This window comes from Phyllopteryx taeniolatus, chromosome 3 (genome assembly GCF_024500385.1).
Source record: "Phyllopteryx taeniolatus isolate TA_2022b chromosome 3, UOR_Ptae_1.2, whole genome shotgun sequence".
Lineage (NCBI taxonomy): Eukaryota > Metazoa > Chordata > Actinopteri > Syngnathiformes > Syngnathidae > Phyllopteryx > Phyllopteryx taeniolatus.
Window position 1 is genome coordinate 24,668,184 of NC_084504.1, and position 24,049 is coordinate 24,692,232.

At 41.7% G+C, this 24,049-nt stretch overlaps 2 protein-coding genes across 7 annotated transcripts in view; both read right to left on the minus strand.

Annotated features, from left to right (window-relative positions):
• Positions 1–7,639, minus strand: part of aopep (aminopeptidase O (putative)) — a 96,407-nt gene extending 88,768 nt beyond the window's left edge. For 2 of the 4 annotated variants that reach the window (XM_061767819.1, XM_061767820.1), the window contains exons 1-5: positions 6,628–7,638; positions 5,882–6,051; positions 4,560–4,776; positions 3,565–3,763; positions 2,198–2,322 (exon numbers count right to left, since the gene is read on the minus strand). In XM_061767819.1, coding sequence (XP_061623803.1) covers positions 2,198–2,322; positions 3,565–3,763; positions 4,560–4,776; positions 5,882–6,051; positions 6,628–7,343 — 1,427 coding nt within the window. In that variant the 5' untranslated portion in view covers positions 7,344–7,638. Of the gene's footprint in view, positions 1–2,197; positions 2,323–3,564; positions 3,764–4,559; positions 4,777–5,881; positions 6,052–6,627 lie in introns of all 4 variants that reach the window. The other 2 variants (XM_061767821.1, XM_061767818.1) reach the window with 2 other exon arrangements.
• Positions 7,640–8,305: 666 nt separating this feature from the next.
• dock8 (dedicator of cytokinesis 8) overlaps positions 8,306–24,049 on the minus strand; it is a 90,850-nt gene continuing 75,106 nt past the window's right edge. For all 3 annotated transcript variants that reach the window (XM_061767828.1, XM_061767827.1, XM_061767829.1), the window contains 10 exons: positions 22,937–23,129; positions 22,061–22,204; positions 21,821–21,952; positions 20,245–20,379; positions 19,455–19,544; positions 16,998–17,234; positions 16,788–16,931; positions 14,621–14,727; positions 10,787–10,957; positions 8,306–9,797 (listed from right to left, as the gene is read on the minus strand). In XM_061767828.1, the coding sequence (XP_061623812.1) occupies positions 9,746–9,797; positions 10,787–10,957; positions 14,621–14,727; positions 16,788–16,931; positions 16,998–17,234; positions 19,455–19,544; positions 20,245–20,379; positions 21,821–21,952; positions 22,061–22,204; positions 22,937–23,129 (1,405 nt within the window). In that variant the 3' untranslated portion in view covers positions 8,306–9,745. The remainder of the gene's footprint in view (positions 9,798–10,786; positions 10,958–14,620; positions 14,728–16,787; positions 16,932–16,997; positions 17,235–19,454; positions 19,545–20,244; positions 20,380–21,820; positions 21,953–22,060; positions 22,205–22,936; positions 23,130–24,049) is intronic.

Consider the following 24,049-nt stretch of genomic DNA (forward strand, 5'->3'; position numbering starts at 1 on the left):
ACGACAACAGCTTCATGCCTGCCTGCCACAGGACCTTCCACTCCTGCTGTTTCCGCCAGGCCACTGCACAAAATCGGCACTTGGCCCTGTCCCAATCCGGTCCCACATGCCTCCCAATTTCGAGATTAAATAGCGCCCGTCTCTGAAGTCCTTCCAGAGGCTAATGGCTTTTGTTGCTGGGAATAATCCGCACATCCTCTCCCACATCCCGGGGGTCTGCCGGCCTGTTGCGAACCCCGCCTCCGTGTCTCATCTCCGTCTCAATCTTCCATTTTGGTTGACCTCCTCACCTTCCGAAGGCACAACTCCCTGCCGTGACGTGCGTGGGTAACTTGGGACCCAAACCACCCGCGATGAAGGGAGGATTCGAGTGAGATGACTGAGCTGCGACCTATCCTGAGTTTTATAGGGAGTCAATGCAGGTGCTGTCTCAAGCTTAATGAAGTCCTTAAATCTTTTTCCGCTGTCGTGAGTTAGGTTTTAGCAGGCAGATAAGACAGACATCGAGACATCTATCAGGCAACAGCTACAGTAGAGCAGCCTATGTGTTACAATTTCATGTGCTTTCAAAAAATAAATGCAGCACAGAGAAAGAGTTTTATAAGATGAGGGGTTTAGATCAAAGGGCATTTCGGGGGAAACATTTGCTGTAATAAATGTGCAAAGTTGAGAACTGGCCCAGACAGCGACCCCAACGCTCTACAAATGTTTGCGAGAGAAGCTAACCTGGGGCTGTGACGCACCGAGCAGACGTTTGTGGCGATGAGCTCACATCCAGTCTTGCGGGGGAATAAAATAACAGAGACACAGACAATGTTGACTGACCACCCAAAATCGCTTTTTCTTTGTCAACACAGTCACGGCTAAGGCGATAACGGTCATTATTCCAGCTTCAATTTTAGCTTCATTCATCCTCTTTTTCGACTGTATATTTTGGTACTAGGTCTGGGTATATTGTTTTAATTTTTGATATTAAGAAAAAATATATAGTGGAATTTGGCCACATGTGCAACATATTTTTTCCAATGGTGCACCAAAAAAAAATTTAAAAAGAAAAAGTTGTCGCAGTGGTAAACCCACCTATATGTTTTTTTCGGGGAAACAAAGTCAAAATATTGAAGCCATATTTTTACAAGAAAAAGTCAGAATTTTACAGGTATTAAGTAGTATTGATATGGGCGAAAAATAGAGGGGGGTCAAAATCTTACACGTATTGGATTGTACTTGTCAAGAAAAAGTCACAATGTGGCCCACAATGCGCGAGCTGTATAGAAGAGACCATATAAGAATGGACACATACTGTACATTTAAGAAAGTCAGAAGACAAATTATAAGAGGTAAAAGAAGCGACGGCATCAGCAGTATTTAATTTTTTCAGAGTAGAAGAAATGAGAGAAAACGGAGTGGGAAGAGGGTGAAGAGGACACGGAAACAAAGATATGCATAAAAGCAAATGTATCTTCTCTGCGGAGGAACCTGGGGGGAGTCTTGCAGCGTTTCTGCCCACACACATCAACAGGTAGACCTCCGCATACACTGCACGCAAACATATCAACACAAGTCTGCCAGTGCGGAGAGGACAGCCTGGAGACCACCTGAACCACTGCCGGAGAGTGGAGCAGAGTGGAGGGGAGGTGGGGGGTTGGTGGGGATTTGGAGGAATTACCGCAGAAGTGAGTTAAGGGTGAGAGCATTTTGCAGATGTGGTACATTTGGGAAAGAGGAGGAAAACCCGAGTCGTGTTTTTAAAGGAGGGAGGTGAGGGCCACATGACATAAGAGGAGATAAATAATGGGGAGTTACCCTACAATTCAGTGAGGACCTCTAAAAGAAGATTGGGAGGCGGGGGGGGGGGGGGGGGGGGAAGTGGTTCACATGCGAAACAAACCCATGAATCACACTCTAGAAACAAGTAAAGTGGAGCCCAGGCAGCAGATTAAAGCATCAACAGTTCGGCACCCAAGCTTAATGTTTTTGTTGCAATATGAAAATTACAGCTCATGTTGTCCAAAAAGGCTAAAACACCTCAAAACATATCATCTGATGATCTAGAAGCGCTGCTTGACCAATGTTCCAGTAAATACGGTACAACGATTTTTAACAAACAGTCAGTCTATATTTGTTAATGACCGCAGGCCGTACCCAATCCAACCAGACTGTAATCAGCCATCTCTCTACCCTGTGTGTGTGTTTTTACCTGGCCATTCCCAGACTGGAAAACCCTGCTGGCACGATGAGAACGTCAAGTCGGGGGAAGGGATGAACTCCAAGAACCGCGTGGGCTGCGGCTAAACATCGCGGCAATAAGGCGAGGATTCCGGTCTAAAATGAGAACAAAGTGTCTTTAACATACCGAAAATACAGACGTTAGCCCAATAGGAATACTTTGACACATTCTATAGTAAACAAGTGGTGTAAACATGACTACATTTAACAAAGACACCATGAAACAAGAGACAACAATGGAGGACATACAGCGCTTTTTTTGTTTTTTTCCTCATTCCATTACAGTCCCCTCTGTCCATTGGGAAATTCATTTGATTGTGCGTGGGGAACATTGCCAATCAATTAATTGTTAACTGGAAGGCTCTCTCTAAATATTCTAAACTCTCATTTCCCTGCAAAGGTCGTCTTGAGACAAACGAGTTGAGAGTGCATCAATAGCACCTGTGCTGATTGCTGCCATGTAGATTTTTCTGGAATAAAAATGCAATTTTATGACAAAAGGAAAAAAAAAGTAATTTTGAGGGGGGAAATGTTTAAAGTTCAAGAGGAAAAAAGTTTTTATTACCTAATATTTTTGACAAAGAAGCTGTAGTGGGAAAAAGGTCATTAAAAAAAAAGTATATTTTTACCTAAGAAAAAAAGAAGTATAAGTATACAAGTATTAAGTAGTTTATTGAGAAAAACGTAAATGTTACAAGAAAAATATGTATTATTTCATAAAGATCAAGTCCAAGTATTAAGTCATTTTTTATAAGTAAAAAAGGAATAAAGTTACATGAGAAAAATAAAATCTCCCCCCCCCCATATTTTTTTTTAATGTTAAACGTTATTGGTAAAAACTCTGTTAATACTACGACATAAAAAAATGTTAGGAAAAAGAAGACATTACATTTTTTTTCCCATTTTTAAAAAATAATAATACATGCCTATGGGTATTGCTACGTACAGTATATGCTCTGTATGTGTTACTGCACTGTTTGTGTTCAAATATCAGCTGTAAAAAAAGGTTCATACGACTGCAATATCAATACTAGTTTCGCTAGCCCGTTTAAGCCATATCGCATTATGTACTGTATTAGCATTAAGCTGATGGACTTTGGTAAACAAAGTTAAGTGGTTTTGGTGAATACACAAAGTGTAATTATCTCTGTTCAATGTTTAGTTTTACAGTAAACTTCAGCTGGGGTGGTCAATAAACAGTTTGAAGCAAGTGCACTTGGGCTCTTTTGTAACAAATGGTCGCCATCTGCCAAACGCGTCATTAGAAAAAAATTATTTAGCACTCTTAAATCAAGGTAACACTGAAGTGTTATTATTGGAAGTGTGACCGCTCCTGACCTGTGCCTTCTGCAGAAGGCTGACGGGGGCAAACACACGGTGCGGGATCACACGCTGGGACTTCAGGGTGCGCTCGACGAACCGGCAAGGGTAGTCGCCATGGGAACAAGGGAAGCCATCATCCAACATGGCTGAATGGTCGGGCACAGAGACGCTCTCGTGCTGAGAAGACGAGCCCGAGCAGGCGGTCCGCTCTTCCCTTGGAACGCATTGGAAAGGAAAAGACAAGTTTAATCCAAGGTTAATAAAAACCCTTTTAATAGGTTAGGCACACAGCATGCGTGAGCTACAATACTCATTCCATGTGTGCTGTCTCTTTGTTCTAGGCGTGGGAATGAAAGCCATGGAAATATGGACTATATACCTAACCGCTCCTAAAAATATCAAGGTGTCACTATGCAATCGTATTCTTTCTAAACGCAACAACCAGTGCTGACTACGTATCCAAGGGTTTGCGAGCCGTGTCCAAGTTTCCTTCCAGCCATTCACTGAAAATAAAGGCCTGCCTTGTAGTGGGAGATTCCTGAGGCCGGCGGCAGGCTACGGTTGGACTGCCACGGGAGGAAAACCAGGGCGGGAGGAGGAGGCTTACTGGAAATCATTGGCAGACGCAACAGGGCTAAGGAGTGGGGACCCTAGTCCAACTGGGCCCTGCAAACCAGTCACTCACTGTATCCTGTATCCATAAAAATGTGTGTCTGCTTTACTTGTTTGCTCTCCAAAGATAATTTCTACTGGGCACTGAATCCAGAGTGTGGAATTTTCAACACTTTGATGTATTTGTCATAAAAAGGCCGACCGAGAGCTGCTGCGCCCTAAACCTCATCATGTTAGGGGGGAATGAAAAGGGAAAGGTTTGTCATGGAATGTGGAAAGGCCAGACTTGGTATGATGACGCCAGGAAAGAAGGAGGTCTTGCTAAAATAAAAAGCAAATAGTAACCAAAAAAAAACAAAAACAAAAACAAAAACAAAAAAACAAAAAGAATACGCTACCTGTCAGTGTAGAGGCTGGAGGCTTTTGCTACTTCACTGCTTGAACCTCCGTGTGAGGACACGGGGACGGACTCCCCAAACTCATGCGACCTTTCCCTCCCCCCTTTTCCACACGCAGGAGGAAGCTGAGCAAGGACTTGTTGCCAGTGGCCTACTGCCAAGGTGAAGGTGGAGGCAGGCATGGGCATTGTGACGTAGTAATTCCACATCAACAAACCTGCGGAGAACACAGACAAAGGCTTGTAAAAAGTCATACGTGAGAAGCTTACATGAAATAAATGGAAAAGGGACGCTTCTTGTTTGGGGACACGTTTCTTCCAAGGGTCAAAATAAGCAGATGAGCATTGCAATTTGTGAGTCAAAATTCGCATTGGCACCTCATAAAAACACATTGAAAAGCAAAACTATGAACAACAGATTTTTAAGTTTTTCCAATAATTGAACCACAGAGACGCTCCCAAAAAGCTTCACTGGGCTGGAGGGTGATGATAAATAGAGATGAAGAATGAGATAAAAAAAGATGCCGAAAGTGTGGGACAAATTCATTCTGAACAGTAAGGAGAGCACCGAGACGTGTAATCGTCATAACACGGACCTTGCACTCCACCGAAGACGCTTGTTTATTGTAATTTGTTATAATATTTGGAAAAAGTCACTTTATTCTAGGTTATAATGATAGGAAAAAAAGTTGTAATGCAAGATTTCTTATTCAAAAATTCTACAAAGTTTTATTTTTAGAAGAATTTTTTTTAGGATTATCAGCAACATTTTGCACAATCAACATTGTCCTAGACTATCGTACTACTCGCTTGAAGTCTCGGCGCCCTTTGCACTATGGTCATTGCACCGGACTATTGTAATATTAGTCATTCGAACTGCTCTAAGTGCTAGAGGACTCTGCATCTTTTTGCACAACTGTCAAAATGTTTTTTTTAATGTACCGGCATTACCAGATAACTAGCAATCCTTTATCGCTCAGTGACTGTTTTTCTCAATGTCTTTATGTCTCAAAGGTCTTCTCTGTCAATTGACTGTCTGTTGTCATACTAGAGCAGCTCCAATTACCGGAGACAAATTCCTTGTGTGTTTTTTGGACATACTTGACAAATAAAGATGATTCTGATTATGAATTGACACAGTTTCTCCTAAATAGAAAATGTAACAATTGAATGGTAGCATTGTAATATCAATAAAAGAAAAGGACAGTCTTTTTCAACACAAAACCTCTTACACAACCAACACGAGGTAGTTGACCAAGAAAGATGACAGGCAACAGTATTTAAAAATTTTTACAAAATAAATACATTTAAAAAAAGCCTCACTTGTGTCCCCATCTTCAGCAGGCGCGACCTGCTCCTCCCCGCTCATCAAGACCACACAGTCGCGGGGGGCCCGCACCGTGGCCTGCCACGTTGACATGGCAACAGGCGGCTCCTGGCAGGGGAAGAGGGCTCGGTTGTTGATGGGGGAGCCGGCGGTGTACACGCACGCCCTGGAATGAATAATGAATGGGAGATGTAATTCAGGCAAACGCCCCAAATAAGTGGTATAATTTGGGGTTCAACCAAAAAGAAAAAAAGAAAAAAGCCTCAAATGTAAAACAAACCTGTTCAAGCTTGAGCCTAACACTGCTGACACTGGCGAGAGGTGAGCAACACCCTGAATTGGTCCAAAATCCAATCGCGCATACAGTATTTATGCTAGCGACGTACAGTGACAGGGAGAGCGATGAAATGCTTTTCCACAGAATGTAAAATTACCCTGTGTTGGTGATGAAGTGTATGCATGAAACTTTAAAATAAAAGTAGATAAAACTATAAATACTTGGTAACTACTTTGCAGATTTCGTCTATTGTAGGTGTGGTCTGGAACGTAACCGATCGATAATTAATAATAATTAATAATAAAAATAACAAAACATAAGCGAGGGATTATACTGTCTACACTTTATGTGACCTTTTTGTTTGGTGTGCTATTTGATTTTTCTATGGTTAAAATGATGTGCCTTGCCCCAATAAAGGTTGGGAAACACTGAATTATCAGACTGTCCACTGTCCTTTTGACCCACCTGTTGTCCTGGTCTTTGGTCCACCTCACGGAACCCCCAGTAGGCTTTGTTTCGTACCAGATCCTGAAGGCCCGGGGGAACTCACGTGGGGAGGAGACCTCCTGCTTCCACACCTGCAGACTCCAGCGGTCGGTGTGAAAATGCAGCAGGCCGCCATCAACACCAGGGGCACGGCCGCACGCTGAGAAGAGCTCCTTCTGCCGCCTCCACAGAGCAGAAGGCATGGAGGTCAGCTCGCGGATGAGGTCACGGGGCCGGACCCCGGGAAAGGAGTCCGACAAGAAGGTGATGTCCACTTGCTCCACCTTTGACACAGTGACATCACAGCAGTCCAGCACTAAGGTGAAATGACGATCGGGTGAGCTCTTGATATGATAGGTTGCTGTCCCAACCCCTGGTGGATCATTTGAACACTGGTCATTCTTTTTCAACAGAGCAGTGTGGGTCTCGTAATGTTCCTCAGGTTCTCCAGCAGCAGTTGGTTCCAGGAACAGAACCACACTGCCACTGATGACTTTCCTGTCAAAATGAACAGTCAGGTCCAGAGCATAGTGCTTGACTAGCATGTGGTTGGTATTGGCACAAAGTGGGAGGTCGTCTTTATCGGGGTTTAAGTCAGTCTCTTCCGCCTCCATGTCACATACATTTGTTGGTAAACGACCAGGAATTAACAGTGACACGTTCGCGTGACAGTAAAATGACTTTATCGTTAACATTTAAACTACATTGGGAAAGACATGACAGTTCACGCATGCGCAGTGATTCGAAGTTGAGCACAAACTTGGCTTTCCTTTGCCTTGACAAATGAACCCCGACTGATATTACGGCGTGACAAGATGTCCGACTAACGTGACTTCGTTTTTATTTGAATGTTAGTACCTACCGTTGAATAAATAGCGGTATAATGTACAAAAGAATGGAGAGACTTTACAAAAAGCTTTCAATATTCCGCTGACTGAGCCTTACCGACAGACGTAACAGACCGCCAAAGCTGTCGAAATGTGATGACGTCTAATATAAGCGACGGGAGGGAATTGTAGTTCTTTTACCGTGTAGATGTCTCTTTCTTGTTAAACGGCTTTAGTTGACGATAATCTAATGTGCAACTAAATGGAATTCACCAAGTGACATCCATCCATTCATTTTCTGAGCCGCTTCTCCTCACTTGGGTCGCGGGCGTGCTGGAGCCTATCGCAGCCATCATCAGGCAGGAGGCGGGGTACACCCTGAACTGGTTTCCAGCCAATCGCAGGGCACATACAAACAAACAACCATTCGCACTCACAGTCACACCTACGGGCAATTAAGAGTCTCCAATGAATGCATGTTTTTGGAATGTGGGAGGAAACCGGAGTGCCCGGAGATAACCCACGCAGGCACGGAGAGAACGTGGAAACTCCACACAGGCGGGGCCGGGGATTGACCCCGGGTCCTCAGAACTGTGAGGCTGACGCTCTAACCAGTCGGCAATAAATTACGCAATAATTGCATTAAGGAAGTTTTCTTGCTGATAATGTCCCACAATTATGACGCCTCATATGCGACGGGATAAATCGGTTTTTCCTCCCTTTACCATCATGACGTTTTACTTGATTTGTTTCTAACCTAATGTTTATAAAACAATATCAGAATGATACCATTATTCATCTTGAAATAGTAAGAAAATGAGTGACACCAATTGTACATTTTACAGTTTATTTATGTGCTTTGCCTGTTTTATGTACAGTACATGGACAGTTACATTTCTGTGTTTTGGAAAACACAGCAACAACATTGAAATAAAATAAAAAGAAAAGGATAAAACATATACAGCCGCCGGGTACACCTACACGATGGATTAGGAACTCGAACAAGAGCTGTTTACAAAGATATTGCTCAGTTTTGATTGACATCCGCCATATTGAATCATGCTGACAGAAATCTCTCTATGAGCCCCGCTCAGTATCACACAGTTCAGTTCTATGGCACATTAATACAAGCAGCCTATTTATAAATTAATACCTCTCTCTGACAGTCTCAATCAAAACTGAGCACTTGTTTTTTTGTGAATCGATTCTCATTGAAATGTGCAGGCATCCCTAAAGTTGTGGTCAGTGGGTGGTTTTCCCACTATTATAATACATTTCAATGCCAGCTTTTATTAGTATGCCTCAAAACAGGTTTGGAAAATAGAATTGTATTTAATACAGTTATCTGTGTAAACAATTACCAATTTTATAAAACAGTACAAAAGTGTAATTTACCAAATGGGCCCTGGATAAACAAGCTGAATAAAAATAAAGAACCACACACCCACGTCTTAAGTGAAATGAGATATTTACAGGACCATTTGGGAAATGTATTTCCTGGAATGTATTGTGAGAAAAAAGTAAACATAAAAAACTATGTGCAGTGGCATTTGAAATGATTAAGTCTCTAAAACATGAAAAAAATAAAAATAAATTTGGCACTGTGAAACACATCGTTTAATCAGTTTAATCAGTACCAAACCCTGACTATTAGTATTTTTCATCAATACCAATGTCCTGTTATCTAAAAATAGATTTCTACAAAATAAAATGCAATTTTTCCTCAAAGATGTGTACACTATTTTGTCATAGTTTATACCTATAATCTAGTGCAGATAAGTCCATCCACTGCAGGCAAACTTGTCAGATAACTCCAAATAAGTTAAATTAAAAAAAAAATAGTAGCCTCAAATTCAAACATACAACCATCTAAATTGCACGTTTAACGCTGAGATTAGAATTTCAGTGAGCCCTTTAGCACAGAACAGAATCATTTATTGAGTAAGTGACTCAGCATTGTCACACCCACTCGCAAACACACATACACGTACAAGGTGACAGCATTATTGGCACACAAACCAGGTCCTGAGCCAGCAAGGACCTTATAGAGAACGCCGTAAAACGTTTGCAGCATCATTAGGACGTGGATATGTTACAGTGAAGTGCTCCAAGAGTCAAGTCGCGCTCACTATGAGAATTGACAAACATGTATTGTTATTATTAACACTGCTGGTTGTCTTGAGAACTGTGAACCAACTGTCGTGGTGTATTGAGGTCGCTGCCGAAAAGTGATTCCTCCTCTTCACAAGGTGCCGTATCGCCATGGCCTCTCAGGCTACTTCCTCCTGAGTTTTGCGGAAACTCAGACGTTTGAAGGAATCCCTGCGGAGGAATACCAAAGGGTAACGAGGTGGACACATACCAAGTATTTGAGCATTTCCCGCCCCATTTTCCATGAAAGTCAGCAAAGCCCTGATTGTCAGAGGTCTCTAAAATATTATCCTGTTTTAAGTGCTGCTCAAAAAAATATGTTTGGGGCTGACAATCGAAAATGCTAAACCTGTTTAATATTCACAATGGCAAATCCTTATGGGTGTGGTGAACACCAAGATTAATTTGAAAGAGGAGACTCATGTTTGTCAGTGGAGATATGGTTAAGTGTGTGGTGTTCTGTTAGTCATCGAGAGTACACAACACACTATAAAAGCAGTAACGACACTTTTCCATGTCTGGGGTCTCTCACATTTTAAAAATCAGTTCGCAAATTAAAAATGTGTGTGTAGTGTACCCCGCTTTAAGTCATATACCATTTAAAAAATAACCCAGATTTTTGTGAAAAATATAATGCTCATATATTACTATTAATTTAATTATGATTAACCAATTATTTGATTAAATTGTTTTTATTTTATTATTTGCTAGATGCCTCATCAAATGTTACCAAATGTAGCCTTCTAATTGTTAATATTTATTATGCCCTCCTATCATTCAGCGTTCCACTGTTTTAACATTAACATTGCAGTTGTTAACTTATTCTTAAACTCCATGACAGATAAGAACATAAGGTTCCTTAAAACTTGTATTAGCTGTATGGTCATGCTTTATTTGACCGTGGAACAGATTTTCAGAGGTTCCACTGCAATTTATATGAACAGAAAAGTGATGTTGATACAGTGTACACCGGAATTATGGGTGGAAAAGCTTATTTTCTATTTAAACGCATCGCTAACTAATGCAATTGCACAATAAAAATGCTAGTTTATGCAACCTACCATTAACTATTGTTGGGAAAATATTAAGAGTTGTTTTTGTTGTAATAATGTGATATAAATCTGTTATGTTGTTCTTCCTTTGGTAATAGCGACCTTCACCTGTTCTCCAGCCGAGGTCTGATGATGGGCTTGTACAGTTCGGGGATCTTCCTCTCCAGCATCGGCCTCAGGCTCTCACGCAGGCGGTTGTAGTTCTTCTTCAGCTCCTGCTGGTACTCCTTCTGGTCCGACGTGATTAAGTGCTTGTTCTTCTCGACCGCCTCGCCACACCTGCAAGGACGAAAAGCATGGATCCAAAGTGGATCGAAGCCCTCTCGTGGTCTTATGGTCCTTGTGGAGTAGCATATAATCATAAAGCAGTACAGTTCTTCAAGGATCTGTTCGCACCATGGCTACAACATTTGCAGTGTCTACCAGCACAGTGTCAAAAGTGTAGATGACCAGCAGACACCAAAACAACAGGGGAGGTAGCTATAGGGCAACAATCCAGCAAGAAGACCTCTGTTCTGCTCAGCATGCATCAGGAAGACACATTCATATGTATCACAGCGAGAAGGTTTGAAATGCCTCTCAGCAAAGGTGTGGAGGAGATACCAGGAGACATGACAGAAACACCAGTCGAGTTTGAGGGAGCTGTAGGCGGGGCGAAACCCCAGCAACAGGACCGCTATCTACTCATTTGAGTAACAAAGACGAGACGGTTTAAAGAGTGGGAATGAGATACCAGGAGACAAGACAGAAACACATGTGCCCTTTGTTCGAAATTATTATGCAAATTCGGTTTTTGGTTTTTCTCAGATTTTCCTCAATAGTTGAGATTCAGGTTCAGCATAAATTTTAAGTCGTTAACTGTTGTACAACAACGTAAAAACGGTTGTTTTTTCTGTTCGATCAACCTGTGTACAAATTTCCCAACTTTGATTATGATTCTGACTCCAGTCCTCCATGGGTTAATGACTTGGGGTATTAACTGATCCTTCTTTTGTTCTCAATGTAATCGATGTAGATTTTCAATTGTAATATCTCAATCATCTGGATTGTATTGTATAAGTGGTCCCTTTACTGAATGAACTTTTGGAAGAGACGTTCCCCTTGACTTTTGTATATGATGTAATGACCGCAAACCTAAAAACCGGAAACAACAGTGACTCCAAGCAAACCAATCTAGGGGTAATCCGACTTTATACAAACTGCAGCCTGCATCCACTTGACAAAAATTAACAGTCCTTTGCAAGCCAAACAGTCTCAAGAGGGACATGCTTGTTGGATGTTTCCGTCCATTAGTTTGGAACAGCATAATCAATTGCACACCAGGAGCCGACACACGGAATTATGTGCAGGAAAGAGGAACACCGGTAGATTATAATAAACCAAAGAGTCCAAAGCGGGACAGTGACTGCGGTCCTGCACAACGACAAAGCGGTCCGCAGGAAATCAAGGAGACTGCCATGATTACAAACACATGTCACAGTTAATCCCTAAACTTTGAAGGAGGGTAATATGGAAAAGTAATTGGTGAGTAACAGTATACGGTACAGTAAATAGTCAAGGCGAGGAGAACGGTTGACCAGAGGGAAGGATTTTCCAAGGCAAGGCCTGTTGACGTGTAAGCTGGGTGGCTACTGCATGAGGAGACAATGACATTTGCGCTCTGCACTCAAACCTTTGGAAAGCGTTTAGGTTGTGAGACTGGGCTCAAATAAGCACTCCATGCTGCTTTTCCACTGCAATGTAGATCCGATTTTTGGGTAGAAAGTGCCGCTCTGTCACAGAAATCCCTGCTACATTGCAGATATCAGCAGTTTATCGCAATCATTTTGTATGGGTTTTTACAGTCCACTTACTATAATGCCCTTGCATGTGGGAAAGGGGAGCCACTGTCACCGGTGCACTTTTCAGCCATTTATTAAACACAGAAAAACACAAACACACTGAGCACACTCACACATAAGACTCCCTCACCGACGACACGCCACCCACAAGGCCCCGCCTCTTAAAGGCACATACCCAACACACAGTCATGACAATAATTAGTATTTTCGATAAATGTTATTCTTGTAATTTTTGTATGTGTGTGGGATGGAAAAAAACTGCAGTGGAATGTTACTTTACAAATTTAATTTGTTCCATAACTCCAGTCACAAACCGAAACGTTCACACACCGAGCTAATGTTTCCCAGTAAAATGAATGGAAAGGCAATTACTTATTTCCAGTCACGCAACAAAGTTGTGAACATTCGAACCCTGAACCTCAGAACTGTGAGGCCGATGTGCTAACCAATGGTACACCATGCTGCCTATTCTTAATAATGCTAGTCCTGATTACATAAAGAGCAATTACCCCGCCCCCCCCCCCCCCCCCCCCCCCCCCCCATACCCCCAAATCAACATTATAAGCTGATTAGTTACAGGGCTGCCTATTAGACAGCAGAAAATGGCTTAGAATTAATACGACACGATGATAAACTTAACACTCACATTTTCCCTGCTGTCACACAAGGGCCCCATTCCCCGGGATCGAAAATAAGAACCGTTTCGGAAATTACAGTAAATATTTGCATCCTGCTTGTAGCAATCAGAGCAGACCGGAATGTGACATGCAAGGGTTTGGAAAATGAAAACCACCTTTTGGAGGCAAAAAGGACCCATGCCTTACCAAATGAACACACACCTGCAGTACACACACACACACACACACACACACACACACTTTTCTTCCTCCGAAATCACTCCAACAGACGCATTACTGTGGTTCGAATTATCGTCTTAATTATTCAAAATACAATGAATCCCTGGGGAACAATGACTCTTTGAATGGGAAGAAAAATAGCTTGGTGATAACGTGAAGAATAAAAGCTTGCGCTATCATGGAGGGGGGATGAACAGTGCTCGATACAATGGCTCAGGTTCATTTCCATTCATCCGACCTGTTTGATTAGTTTAAAATCATCTGCGATTATCAGCCATTTGGTAACTTTCAAAAGTTACTCTTCAAAATTCAAGGCAGAAATATTTACTTTGATCATTTTCTTAATTCTATCTATGTGCAACTTTGAATAGTATTCATTCCACAGTTCTGGCGTCTTTGGGGGATAAATGGTGCGAAAAATATACCTCTTAAAGTGACAGGAATCTCATCTAATTCACATTCAGGATATCAGAGGATTAATTCTTTGCTTTTTCTTTGGCTTTTTGTGGCATCCATTTCAAAAGATGACCTGCTTACATTGCCAAACATCAGAAGTTAACATATGATGTGAGATCCTAGTTCAGTGAGCATCAACGGCACAAATATGTGTTTTGCTGTTTGTTCGGTCCTTATTTTACGGGAGATTTCAGTTCAGCGAGTGGGTTATAACATATGAAGCAAGACTTCAGTTCAGCGAGCATTAATTCTAACCAATAACATTTACCAAATGATTAACCAGCACTGTGGTAACACGAGAAGTCAACGTGACATGAGCTTTCAGTTCAGTGAGCAAACTAAGGATTAACTCAGCAGAGGGCTTGCTTTTTCTGTCCTTTTTGCAACACGGGTTTGAAAAGATGAACTGCCGTCATGCTAGACATGTGAACATATCATGTGAAAGCGCAGTTCGGCGAGCATCAATGAATGAAATACTTATTTTTCTTTGGCTTCTTGTGACTTATTCCAACACATTTTATGCAAGACCTCAGTTCAGCCAGCCTCAATAGATCAATTACATAATTTAGCTTTTTTCCACCTATTCCAAAACATGGACCTCTGGTTACTTGGCATACAGAGTTAAAGAACATTTCCTGTACAGACAATAAAGGTTCATGATGGCAGTAAAAAAAAAACTAAGCATTTCAACAAAATTGTAAGTGATGCATGGATCCATTCTTGCATTACTTTGGTTCAGCATGTCGGCACTCAGTAAGTCAATTGCGGTTTCGCTGACGCCATCTTACCTCATAATAAACTCCTTGAAACAAAGCCGCAGTTTATTGTGGTGGCGGAAGAGCTTGGGGTCCACCGGGATCTCATTCAGGAAGACCTGGGCCACTTCCAGCGGGCCCTAGAACGGGGAAAGGACAGGGCCAAACACACAAGTCAAGGTTCAAGAAAGAGAAAGCAAAAACAAAACCAAAGGAAGGAAAAGGGAGCTTAAGAGAGGAAGCGTACAAATGTTGGAGCGTACCAACAAAGGAGGGATGAGAGACGGCTTCCTGTCACCGCTCCCCACTACAGCAGTGATTCTCCAATGCTTTGGACCCAAAAGTGGGTCAGTCAAGTCAAAGTCAAGTTTTTAGAATGTGGATTTTATTTTTATTTTTTTTTACATTTCCCAGTGTAATTAAGTAAGTGTGGTCCATTTGCATACTTTCATACACTTAAACATTCACTTGCCATGTTCCTCGTAAGTTCTCTGCGCTATGAAAACAAACACACAATAATTTCTTGTTTTGATATTCAATTTACCTTTAAAAGTCATACTTTGACAAGTGAATTTTAAAATTTTCCAAAGTCTTCAATTCGTCTCAGCCAAGCATTTGATTTGATTTGATTCCTCAATTTCTTACTAATGTGCTCTGAAATGTACATGGCACATGGATGTATGGGTATTTATGTTTTTAAAAAAAAATCACATTTTGAAGGCTACTTTTGAAAAATGTGGACACTTTGCTTGGTCTTGGTGTTCCAACTTGGGGAAAAACTACAGCAGAGACCGCCTGCTCGAAGCTCTTAGCATTTGGCTCGTATTTTCCCAGTATGAGACGTTTTATCCCAACGCCTATTCGTTACGACACCGCATCACATTCGCACGTTGCCTGCCTTATGACAGGGGCGGCTAAACGGCTCTGATTAGAATCCCCCCAAAAAAAGAGCCTCTTTCATGTTCTGCGGACCCAAACAGAAGGATAACTGAGGCCTCCTGTGCTGATTACGCCTGAGACATCGAGGTTTACCGAGTGTACGTTACACAGCCATCGGGTACGGAGTGACGAGACCTGTCACATTAGATGCTTGGAGATAAAACACAGCAGCCTCATCTTGACATCCAGTACGCCGGCAGGACCTGGAAGCAATCACATCAAAGCGAGCTCGAGTTTGGGCGGCGCGTGCGCGACACATGAAAGGGAGGGCGGCCATGAATTTACGTTTTAACTCAATGGTGGAGGGAGGAGGGAGGAGATTGGGGATTAAGGTTATGGATGCTACGAAGGCTTTGATCATGTCTCCCACCTGCAATCTGCCACTACAATGCTAATTGTAAATGTGATAAGTTAAATGGAGCTAATTTTTGCCAGTATGTTTTAGCTCCCCAGGATGTGTTTAGAGGGAGCACACGGGGGACAATGAAGAGGGAAAACAGGAACTTGGGGGTTAATAGGACAGACTTGTGAAAAACACTCAACTTTTTGTGCCAGCTGGATTTGTGAGAGGTTTGAATAGCCTTTTCCGGCGTCACGTCTACAAGCGCTTTACAAGTATTTTAAAGCTCACTTACTTTTTCCACATTCAAAGGAATGGTACGTGGCTAAGAATCGGGAATCAGCGTAATAATCAAAAGTGCAGTATGCGGGTTCTCTCTAGTGGTACAAAAAGGAATCATTGCCTAAATACCATTCCGTTGTATTAAATTTGAAGTTCAATAAATGGGCCTTTATCTCTAAAGGGATACTGTACTTTTTTCATGGTGATTTTTTTCCTCTGCAACAGTAAAACGTTCTTATTTTTGTTGTAATGAATTTGGTGAATATGGTGAACTTTCATGCACATGAGGAAACCGTTAAGTTGACACACGCATAACGTCACTTCCATGATTAGTGGGCAATATGAACACGCCTATTCGAGCGAAGATTTGGCTGCTAAAGTGCAATAAATCCATATAGAGGTGTATTTTTCATCTTTTAGGCACTTTACCCAGCTAAACTAATTAATTACTACCAATCAAGCCAAACACGTTAATTTGGTTTGGTTTTTAACATGTATTCAGGTAATTTTTATTTACACACACCTGGCCAAACATAAATGCAGCTAAACACACACACACACACACACATACACACTAAACTCATTCAAACACACACACACACACACATACACATACACATACACGTACACTGGTGTTACCTGGTTAACGGTGGCTCCCACTGAACCTTGCAGCAACATCTGTAACATGACAGCATCAGGTTGCTCTCTGTGCGTGGCCAGTGCCAGCTCCCTGGTTTTCTTCTGCATGTCCTCTATGGCCACCTCAATAGGAGTCAGGTCAAACTAGGGGGAACAAAATATCACTTTAATGGCGACCGACAAATACGGACGGCGTACTTGCCGCGCTACCTCCTCCTTCTGGATGACGTTGATGCGCGTCTTGACGTAAGGAAAGGCGTGCATGGTGGTTAGAATGGTCTTCCTCTTGTACTGCTCGTTGAGCTCACCCCGCGGACGCCCACTTTTGGTGAAGGGCGTGGTGTACATGAAACGCCGCAGGTTGAAGTTCTTCTCGAAGTTGGTCAGCCGGTCCTTCATTTCGTAGTCGTCGAAGTACGGCTCCACGTATGTAATCTGTATATAGGCCTGCACAGACGTTCACAGCAGTTCAGAATATACACTCACAGGACACTTCATTAGGTACAACTGCATCATTCAATTGCAGGGGTGGCTGAACAAAAACCTACATGACATTTTTCAAATGTGTGCAAAATATGTACTTTATTTTCATATTAAATGCATTCGAATTATTACATTTTATAATTTAATGATCATTAATTGACCAAGTATTTAATACAATAAAAAAAGATACATATGCAAATTTGATTATTTTATCAACACAATAAAACTATTAAGATAAATGAATACATAAATACAAATCAAATTAAATTAAAAAATAAAAAAAATACGGGAGGAGCCAGATGAGGTGGCTGGGGCATCTATTTCGGATGCCTCCCGGACGCCTCCCCGGTGAGGTGTTCCGGGCACGTCCAACCGGGAGGAGACCCCGGGGACGACCCAGGACACGCTGGAGAGACTATATCTTTCGGCTGCCCTGGGAACGCCTCAGGATCCCCCCCGGAAGAGCTGGAGGAAGTGGCTGGGGAGAGGGAAGTCTGGGCGTCCCTGTTAAAGCTACTGGATGGATGGACAAATAAACTAAAAAATAAAAACAAAATTTTAACTAACTCTTTTTAGGAAGAAAACAGTAAAATTAATGCAACAAATATTACAGGATTTTTGATAACGTAAATGCTCAGTGGGACGGATTAAAGAATGGAGCCAGTCGTATGTAGCGCGCAGTGACATGCCAGGTTTTTGGGATGTAAAAAAAAAAAGTGACCAAGAAAAATCATTTCAAAATATTTTCCAACATTAATGTGACCTACAACCTGTACAACTAAAATTAAAAAACAATTGCGAGTAAAAGTAAACAAGTGAGATAATGTTGCACAAGTGTGTGCACGGTGTTATAACTGGGATGTGGAATGTCTTCAGAATGAACCAATCACATTCAAACTCATGTTAAATGAGAGTCAGCGCACACTTGCCACAATTTAAAGTACCTCTGATTAACCCCAAATTAAGTTTAGCTGTTCTAGTAAGTTTCATAATTCCCTGCCCCTTGACTAAGGCCCCAGTTCCAGCTGAAGAAAAACAGCTGCAAAGCATGATGCTGCCACCACTATGCTTCACTGTACATGTGTTCTTTTGATGAGGCGTAGTTTTATGTTTGCGCCAAACATCTCTTTGGGAATTATGGCCAAAATGTTCTACCTTGGTTTCATCAAACCATAAACAAAATGTGTTATGGTCTGAAACAGAATAACAGCTTTGTCTTCAATAAACAGACCCAGATTTCACACTAAGTTAATTTGTGACAAGAGCATCATTATTTCTATATATAGTTTTCTTTTTGCGACATTTTTGTTTGGCGGTGGTGATGACATTTTTCCAATATACAGACATGCAAACACCAAAGCCATGAAAATGTGACCCAAAAAAATACAAAAATAAACATTGGGGGGGGGGATTTCCTGGGGGGATCCCTCGGGCCCCTGCAGATAATTTTTTTATTTTAACATAAATTAAGCAATCTCGACGACTCTGAAGAGAACAGTAAGGCAAAATAAACAAATTTTCAAAAACATTTATTTATTTCGCTCAAGTACATGTTGACGTACACATTTTAGATTAAAATTAAATATTGCCTCATTTCTTTGCTTTTTTGTTTTGTCCTCCAACTTGAGCCAGGCCCGTCTCCACCTGTACCTGATGCCTGCTTCAAGCTTTGCCACAAGAAAAGCATCCTCCTCTTGAAGCACTCTCATTCGGGAAAAGAATTGACTAAAGGTGTGAGGTCATGTGACTTTCTTGTGTCGTTTGATTGGTGAACTAGACTTAAATGTCACTAGCGCTTAAATTAGATTGGGGCAAACAGCGGCCAATGCGGAAGTCGAAGTCGTAGTCTCGCACACGAAATAGTTGATAAATAAGCAATAATTGATAAATAAAAGTAGCGAGCGACATTTAGATCATTGTAACGGAGTAGAAGTACGGTTACTTCTTAGCAGCAGAAGTGTTTTTTCTGGTCTCGTCAACTCCTGTGACTTTTCCAAAGCAGGTCCTGAGCGACGGCGAAGTTCCCAGAAAAAAGTCATCGGATCTATATGATTCACGTAAATGGCCTAGTTTGAGTTCAAAACGACAAATTTCGCTGAAAGGCGGCTGATTTGAATGTATGAATATAAAATATGTGCGTTTAAATAACATCTACTGTCCTTTGAGTGACAAGGTGTGTCTTACCTTGTTGGGGTTGAGCTGTTTTCTGTCGACAGGCGTCGAGTCTTTGATCATCACCAGAACGTCCTCCCCAAAACACTGACCATAAAAGTTCTGGAAGCCAGAGAAACGTGCATATTTTATATGGCAGCGTATCATTGTTTATGATTATACAGATGTCTTCGCCCATTCAATTCAATATCACTTATAGTGTTTTCGTTTGCTTAAGTAACGCAGCAACTCTATCGGCATGGCGCCTTTGATCCGCAATTAAAGTGATGCATTTACATTCTTTTGAGCATGTAAATCAGGAGCACAAAGTTTGGCCCGGGGGCCACTGCAGCATGCTGCACGTTTTTTTTATTGGTCGGCCACATATTCTAATAGAGTTTGGGACCTCTTTTTCATTACTCAAAAACAACGTGAGTTCTGCCAATTTACATCTCTATCTGCAGTCCTATGCATACATTGCGGATAGTTTTTTCTCCCTGCTAGCGAGGAACAGAGAACTCAAACAGGTCTGAGTGGGTGAGAAAAACCGCAATTTGTAGTCACGTGCTGTGGTTGACCTGCTGATTTTATACGAGAGCGATATAATTTGCAAATACAGAGCCAGACAGCCCCTTGCATGCTTCTCAAGTTCCATGTGAAATTCTTGTAGGCTGAAATTTTTACATTTTTAGGCAGACACAGATGAGAGTGCATGACCTAGCTGTTCTTTTTCAGTTTGGATGTTTCTATAAACAAGGTGAGGAGCCCCGCTCTTCTTTTACAAACAAAACGTCATACAGAGCTCGGTGCCTTTGTCTCTCACCTCTAGCCGGTGGGATATCTCAGGGAGGTGCGTGATGGCCGGTTCCTTGTAAATGAATTCCCGCTCATCCAGGTCTCCGAACTTGCCACCGTAAAAACCCACCCGGAAGTAAGTGCCGAACATCCTCTTGTGGCCCTGCGGGGACAAAGAGATACGTCTCCATGATGACATTCCCCACAGTAGGACATTACGGAGCCATTTTTATTTCTTACTATTGTCATAGAGGCTCGATTATTGGCCTTTTATGAGCTCCTACAGTCAGTCATTTTAGGAGCATTTTAAAGAAACAGATGCTTAATGAATAAAATAATTTTTTTTACTTAAAAACACAGTCGAGAAAGATGTTGCATGTTGGTACAGAGGTACTTTAATTATGAGTTTTCAGAGTTACGAGCAAATGCTAACGTCGATTTTTTTGCTTTGTGTTGCAAGCAAAAACTTGACTTACAAGTGACCTTCAGACACTCACGTTGGTTAACACGCAGTGAAAGTAGGTATCTGTTGTGTTTTGTGGTGACATTTACTCTGGCCCACATTCCAAAAATAAGCATATTCAGTTCAGCGAAGACTTAGGCTACGTTCAAGTTGTTCACATTACAAAAACAAATGTGACTTCTAGTGTGGACGGATTGAGTCCGTGCCATCACACACGTGCACAAACAGGACGTCACATTGCACATGCGCACAAGCACGAGTATATTATGAAAGTAAATATTGCCCCTCGCGTATGTGGAAATTTCAAGGATTTTTTTTTGCAATCTGAGCCAACATTTTCTTATATTTGTTAGTTTTAAGCATCTTTTTTTCACCACTGACTGTTTTCTGCTCCTTTGCCCACCGCTGTTTTTGCGGCGTATCTGTTTTGTGGAACCATTGTGACGTATAGGTCGGCTGACCACAACTTGTGCGTACGTACTGCACTCGCATCGGATGTATATCCCATTTATGTCCACATATGAAAGGGGCTGGGTCAAATAATTTTTTTTTTTTATCGGAATTGTGCTGTTCACATTGACATGAAAAAAAAAAAAAAAGAGATACGCGTCACACTGGACCAAAAAAAAAAAAAATACAATTTAAAAAATTAATCGACACTTAACAGTTTTTAACATCTCAAAATGAACAGTGGTTGACTTAACACTTAAGCTTCAGCTAGTAAAATGCATATAAAGATTAAAAAGAGCGTTCCAGCAATGCTCTGTTGAAGAAGGTTAGGGAGTGCTGGATAAGAATGGTGGGCACACAATATATTGACACTTTGGGCCCAATTTGGACAGTTTCACTTAGGGGTGCACTCACATTTGTTGCCAGCTGTATTTTGAGGGGACAATAAATTTACACTGTTATACAAGCTCTACACTGACAAAGTGCCATTTCTTCAGTGCTGTCCCATGAAAACGAAAACATATATAAAAATTTGAGACGGTGTACTAACTTTTGTGGGACACTGTATTTGTTTACTTTGAAGTGCACATCAGCAGGTACAAACTTTTTTGTAAAATTATTTTTACATCGCATTATGACATGCAGTAAACTTATTTTTAACCTTGCACTAAAGTTAAGCTCCACTTGTTACCTTCTGAATAATGTTATCAAAGGCTCTCTGCAGTTTGTCGTGTGTGGACGCCAGCTTCCTGAAGTCCCGGTGAGCCTCCAAGATAGGAATGATAACCTTGTAGACCTCGTTAACGGCCTCGTACAGACCGCCCTGATAAGACAAAAAGCGGTGCAGTCGGTTACCATGGTGACGTACAGCACGCAATTTTATGCAGTCATTGACAAATGGATGAAAAAAATGGCTTGTTTTGTCTATTACGTTGCTGAAGAGCTCGGCAGCCTGCTCCAGCAATCCCACGAGGCCGCTCTCGGTGAAGCAGCGGCCCGAGCACACGCCGTCCTCATCGGGGGACAGGATGTCGTCCGACACGGCCGACTCCTCCAGGACATTGGAGGAGATGCTCTGCGGAGGGAAAATCCATGGGTCCAATCAATCACTTAGCCATCTTAATCAAATTAGCAGTCACATGGGTGAATTGAAAAGGGGGAGCAGGAAATGGAACTAATGTGATGACCCTCCAATCAATGACCTGTTGACTGCTGGAGGTCAGGATGTCTTGGACACACACCCCTCACTGCTACATATGTGTGTGTGTGTGTGTGTGTTATAGCTTATCAAAATCACAGTCAGTACATTCACTTTTTCATTACCTGCACCAATGAGGTTATGTTGTCATCGTTGTTTCTGCGATTAGAAGTTATTTGTTGTAAATTTTGATCTACAGGTTTTTAATATTAATTTGTGCTTATTGACAATATTGATGTTATTTAACAATGGTTTTAAAATCATATTTATGTATTTAATTATTCTATAAGAATATATAATATAATCATTTTATAAAAAAGGACAATCATCACGACTATTCATTTTTATTTAGCATTTTGGTAAGAAGCCACATGAGGATCTCATATTACACACACACACACACACACACATTCACACCATATGTATAATTGTATAGTTTAAAGCCATATTTCTATTTTAGCATTACGAGCATACAGCTCCCCCCGCTGGACACATAGGACCAAATTTGGAGCTCTTCCAATGAGAGGCATGTAGGGGTGTCTATTCCACCAATCTATATCCTGGGTTTACAATATGATCTAATCTTCTGTCTATATCTGTGGCGTTTACCTGGAAGGTAACGCTGCCAACAGGCAGGTACTTGTGATCCTCTAGCATGCTGAGGTACTCAGCCACCAGAGCTGCAGCGTGTACCAGACACATTGCCGCCTCGGTGTAGCATTTCCTGTTGTTGTGCTTCTCCGCCATGTTCTGCAGCCACGTCAGACGCAGGTCGGGAGATGTCTGGTAGCCTTTTGCTATCCTAGTAGGACAGGGAGGGAGGAGGGAGAATGTCATCGTTATTGATTTACAACTTAATAGCATCATAAAGTCTTTCATTTCAAAAGATGAAAATCTCATTTCAGCTTTATGAGAGGGGCAAAATATTACAAACAGCTGTCAGTACCACGCAGTGCACTACAAGCACAATAGAAAACTATATTGTTGACTTACTCCAAGATGACTTTGGCGAGAGGCGGGTTAGACCCTGGACGAGTCGCCAGCCAATCGCAGCACATATTATAGACAAACGTCGTATTCCCACTCACATTCATGGCCGGTTGGCTCAAGCTAGGGCAAGTCTGCGTGCGAGTGTCTGGGCGATAGCAGCTCTGCAGTGATGTTGAGTTATGTGTTTTACTATTCTTCTGGCGTTCAATAAACAGCTGAAAACTGCATCTAAGGCTGTGGCTATCCTTTCCCACATGAGACGGTACTACAGATATCCACGATCTAGTGGGAATTTCCGTGAGAGACAAGTACAGTGGTGCCTTGACTTATGAATGACCCGACTTGGCAGTTTTTCGAGATACGAGCTGTCACTCCGACAATTTTTATCTTTAGCGTGCAAGCAAAAATTTGAGATACGAGTACTAGATGGTGGCAGGAAACTCAGCTCAACTCATATCACAACAAGCAGCAAGTTGGCTGATAGTGAACAATTCTTTAAAAAAGAGGCCTCAAGCTGTTTATTGCCTCTCCCAGCTGAAGTTTATTGTCAAACTAAACATCAAACAAAGAGGATTTCACACTGTATTTAAAACAACCACATAACTTTGCCTTAAAGTCCCCTAGTTTATTGCTAACACATAATAGGAAACACCATAAACGGGCTCATGAATATGCGATGGTCGCTTTTAAGCAATTGACATTTAAATAAAAACGGTGGCGCAACATATGTAG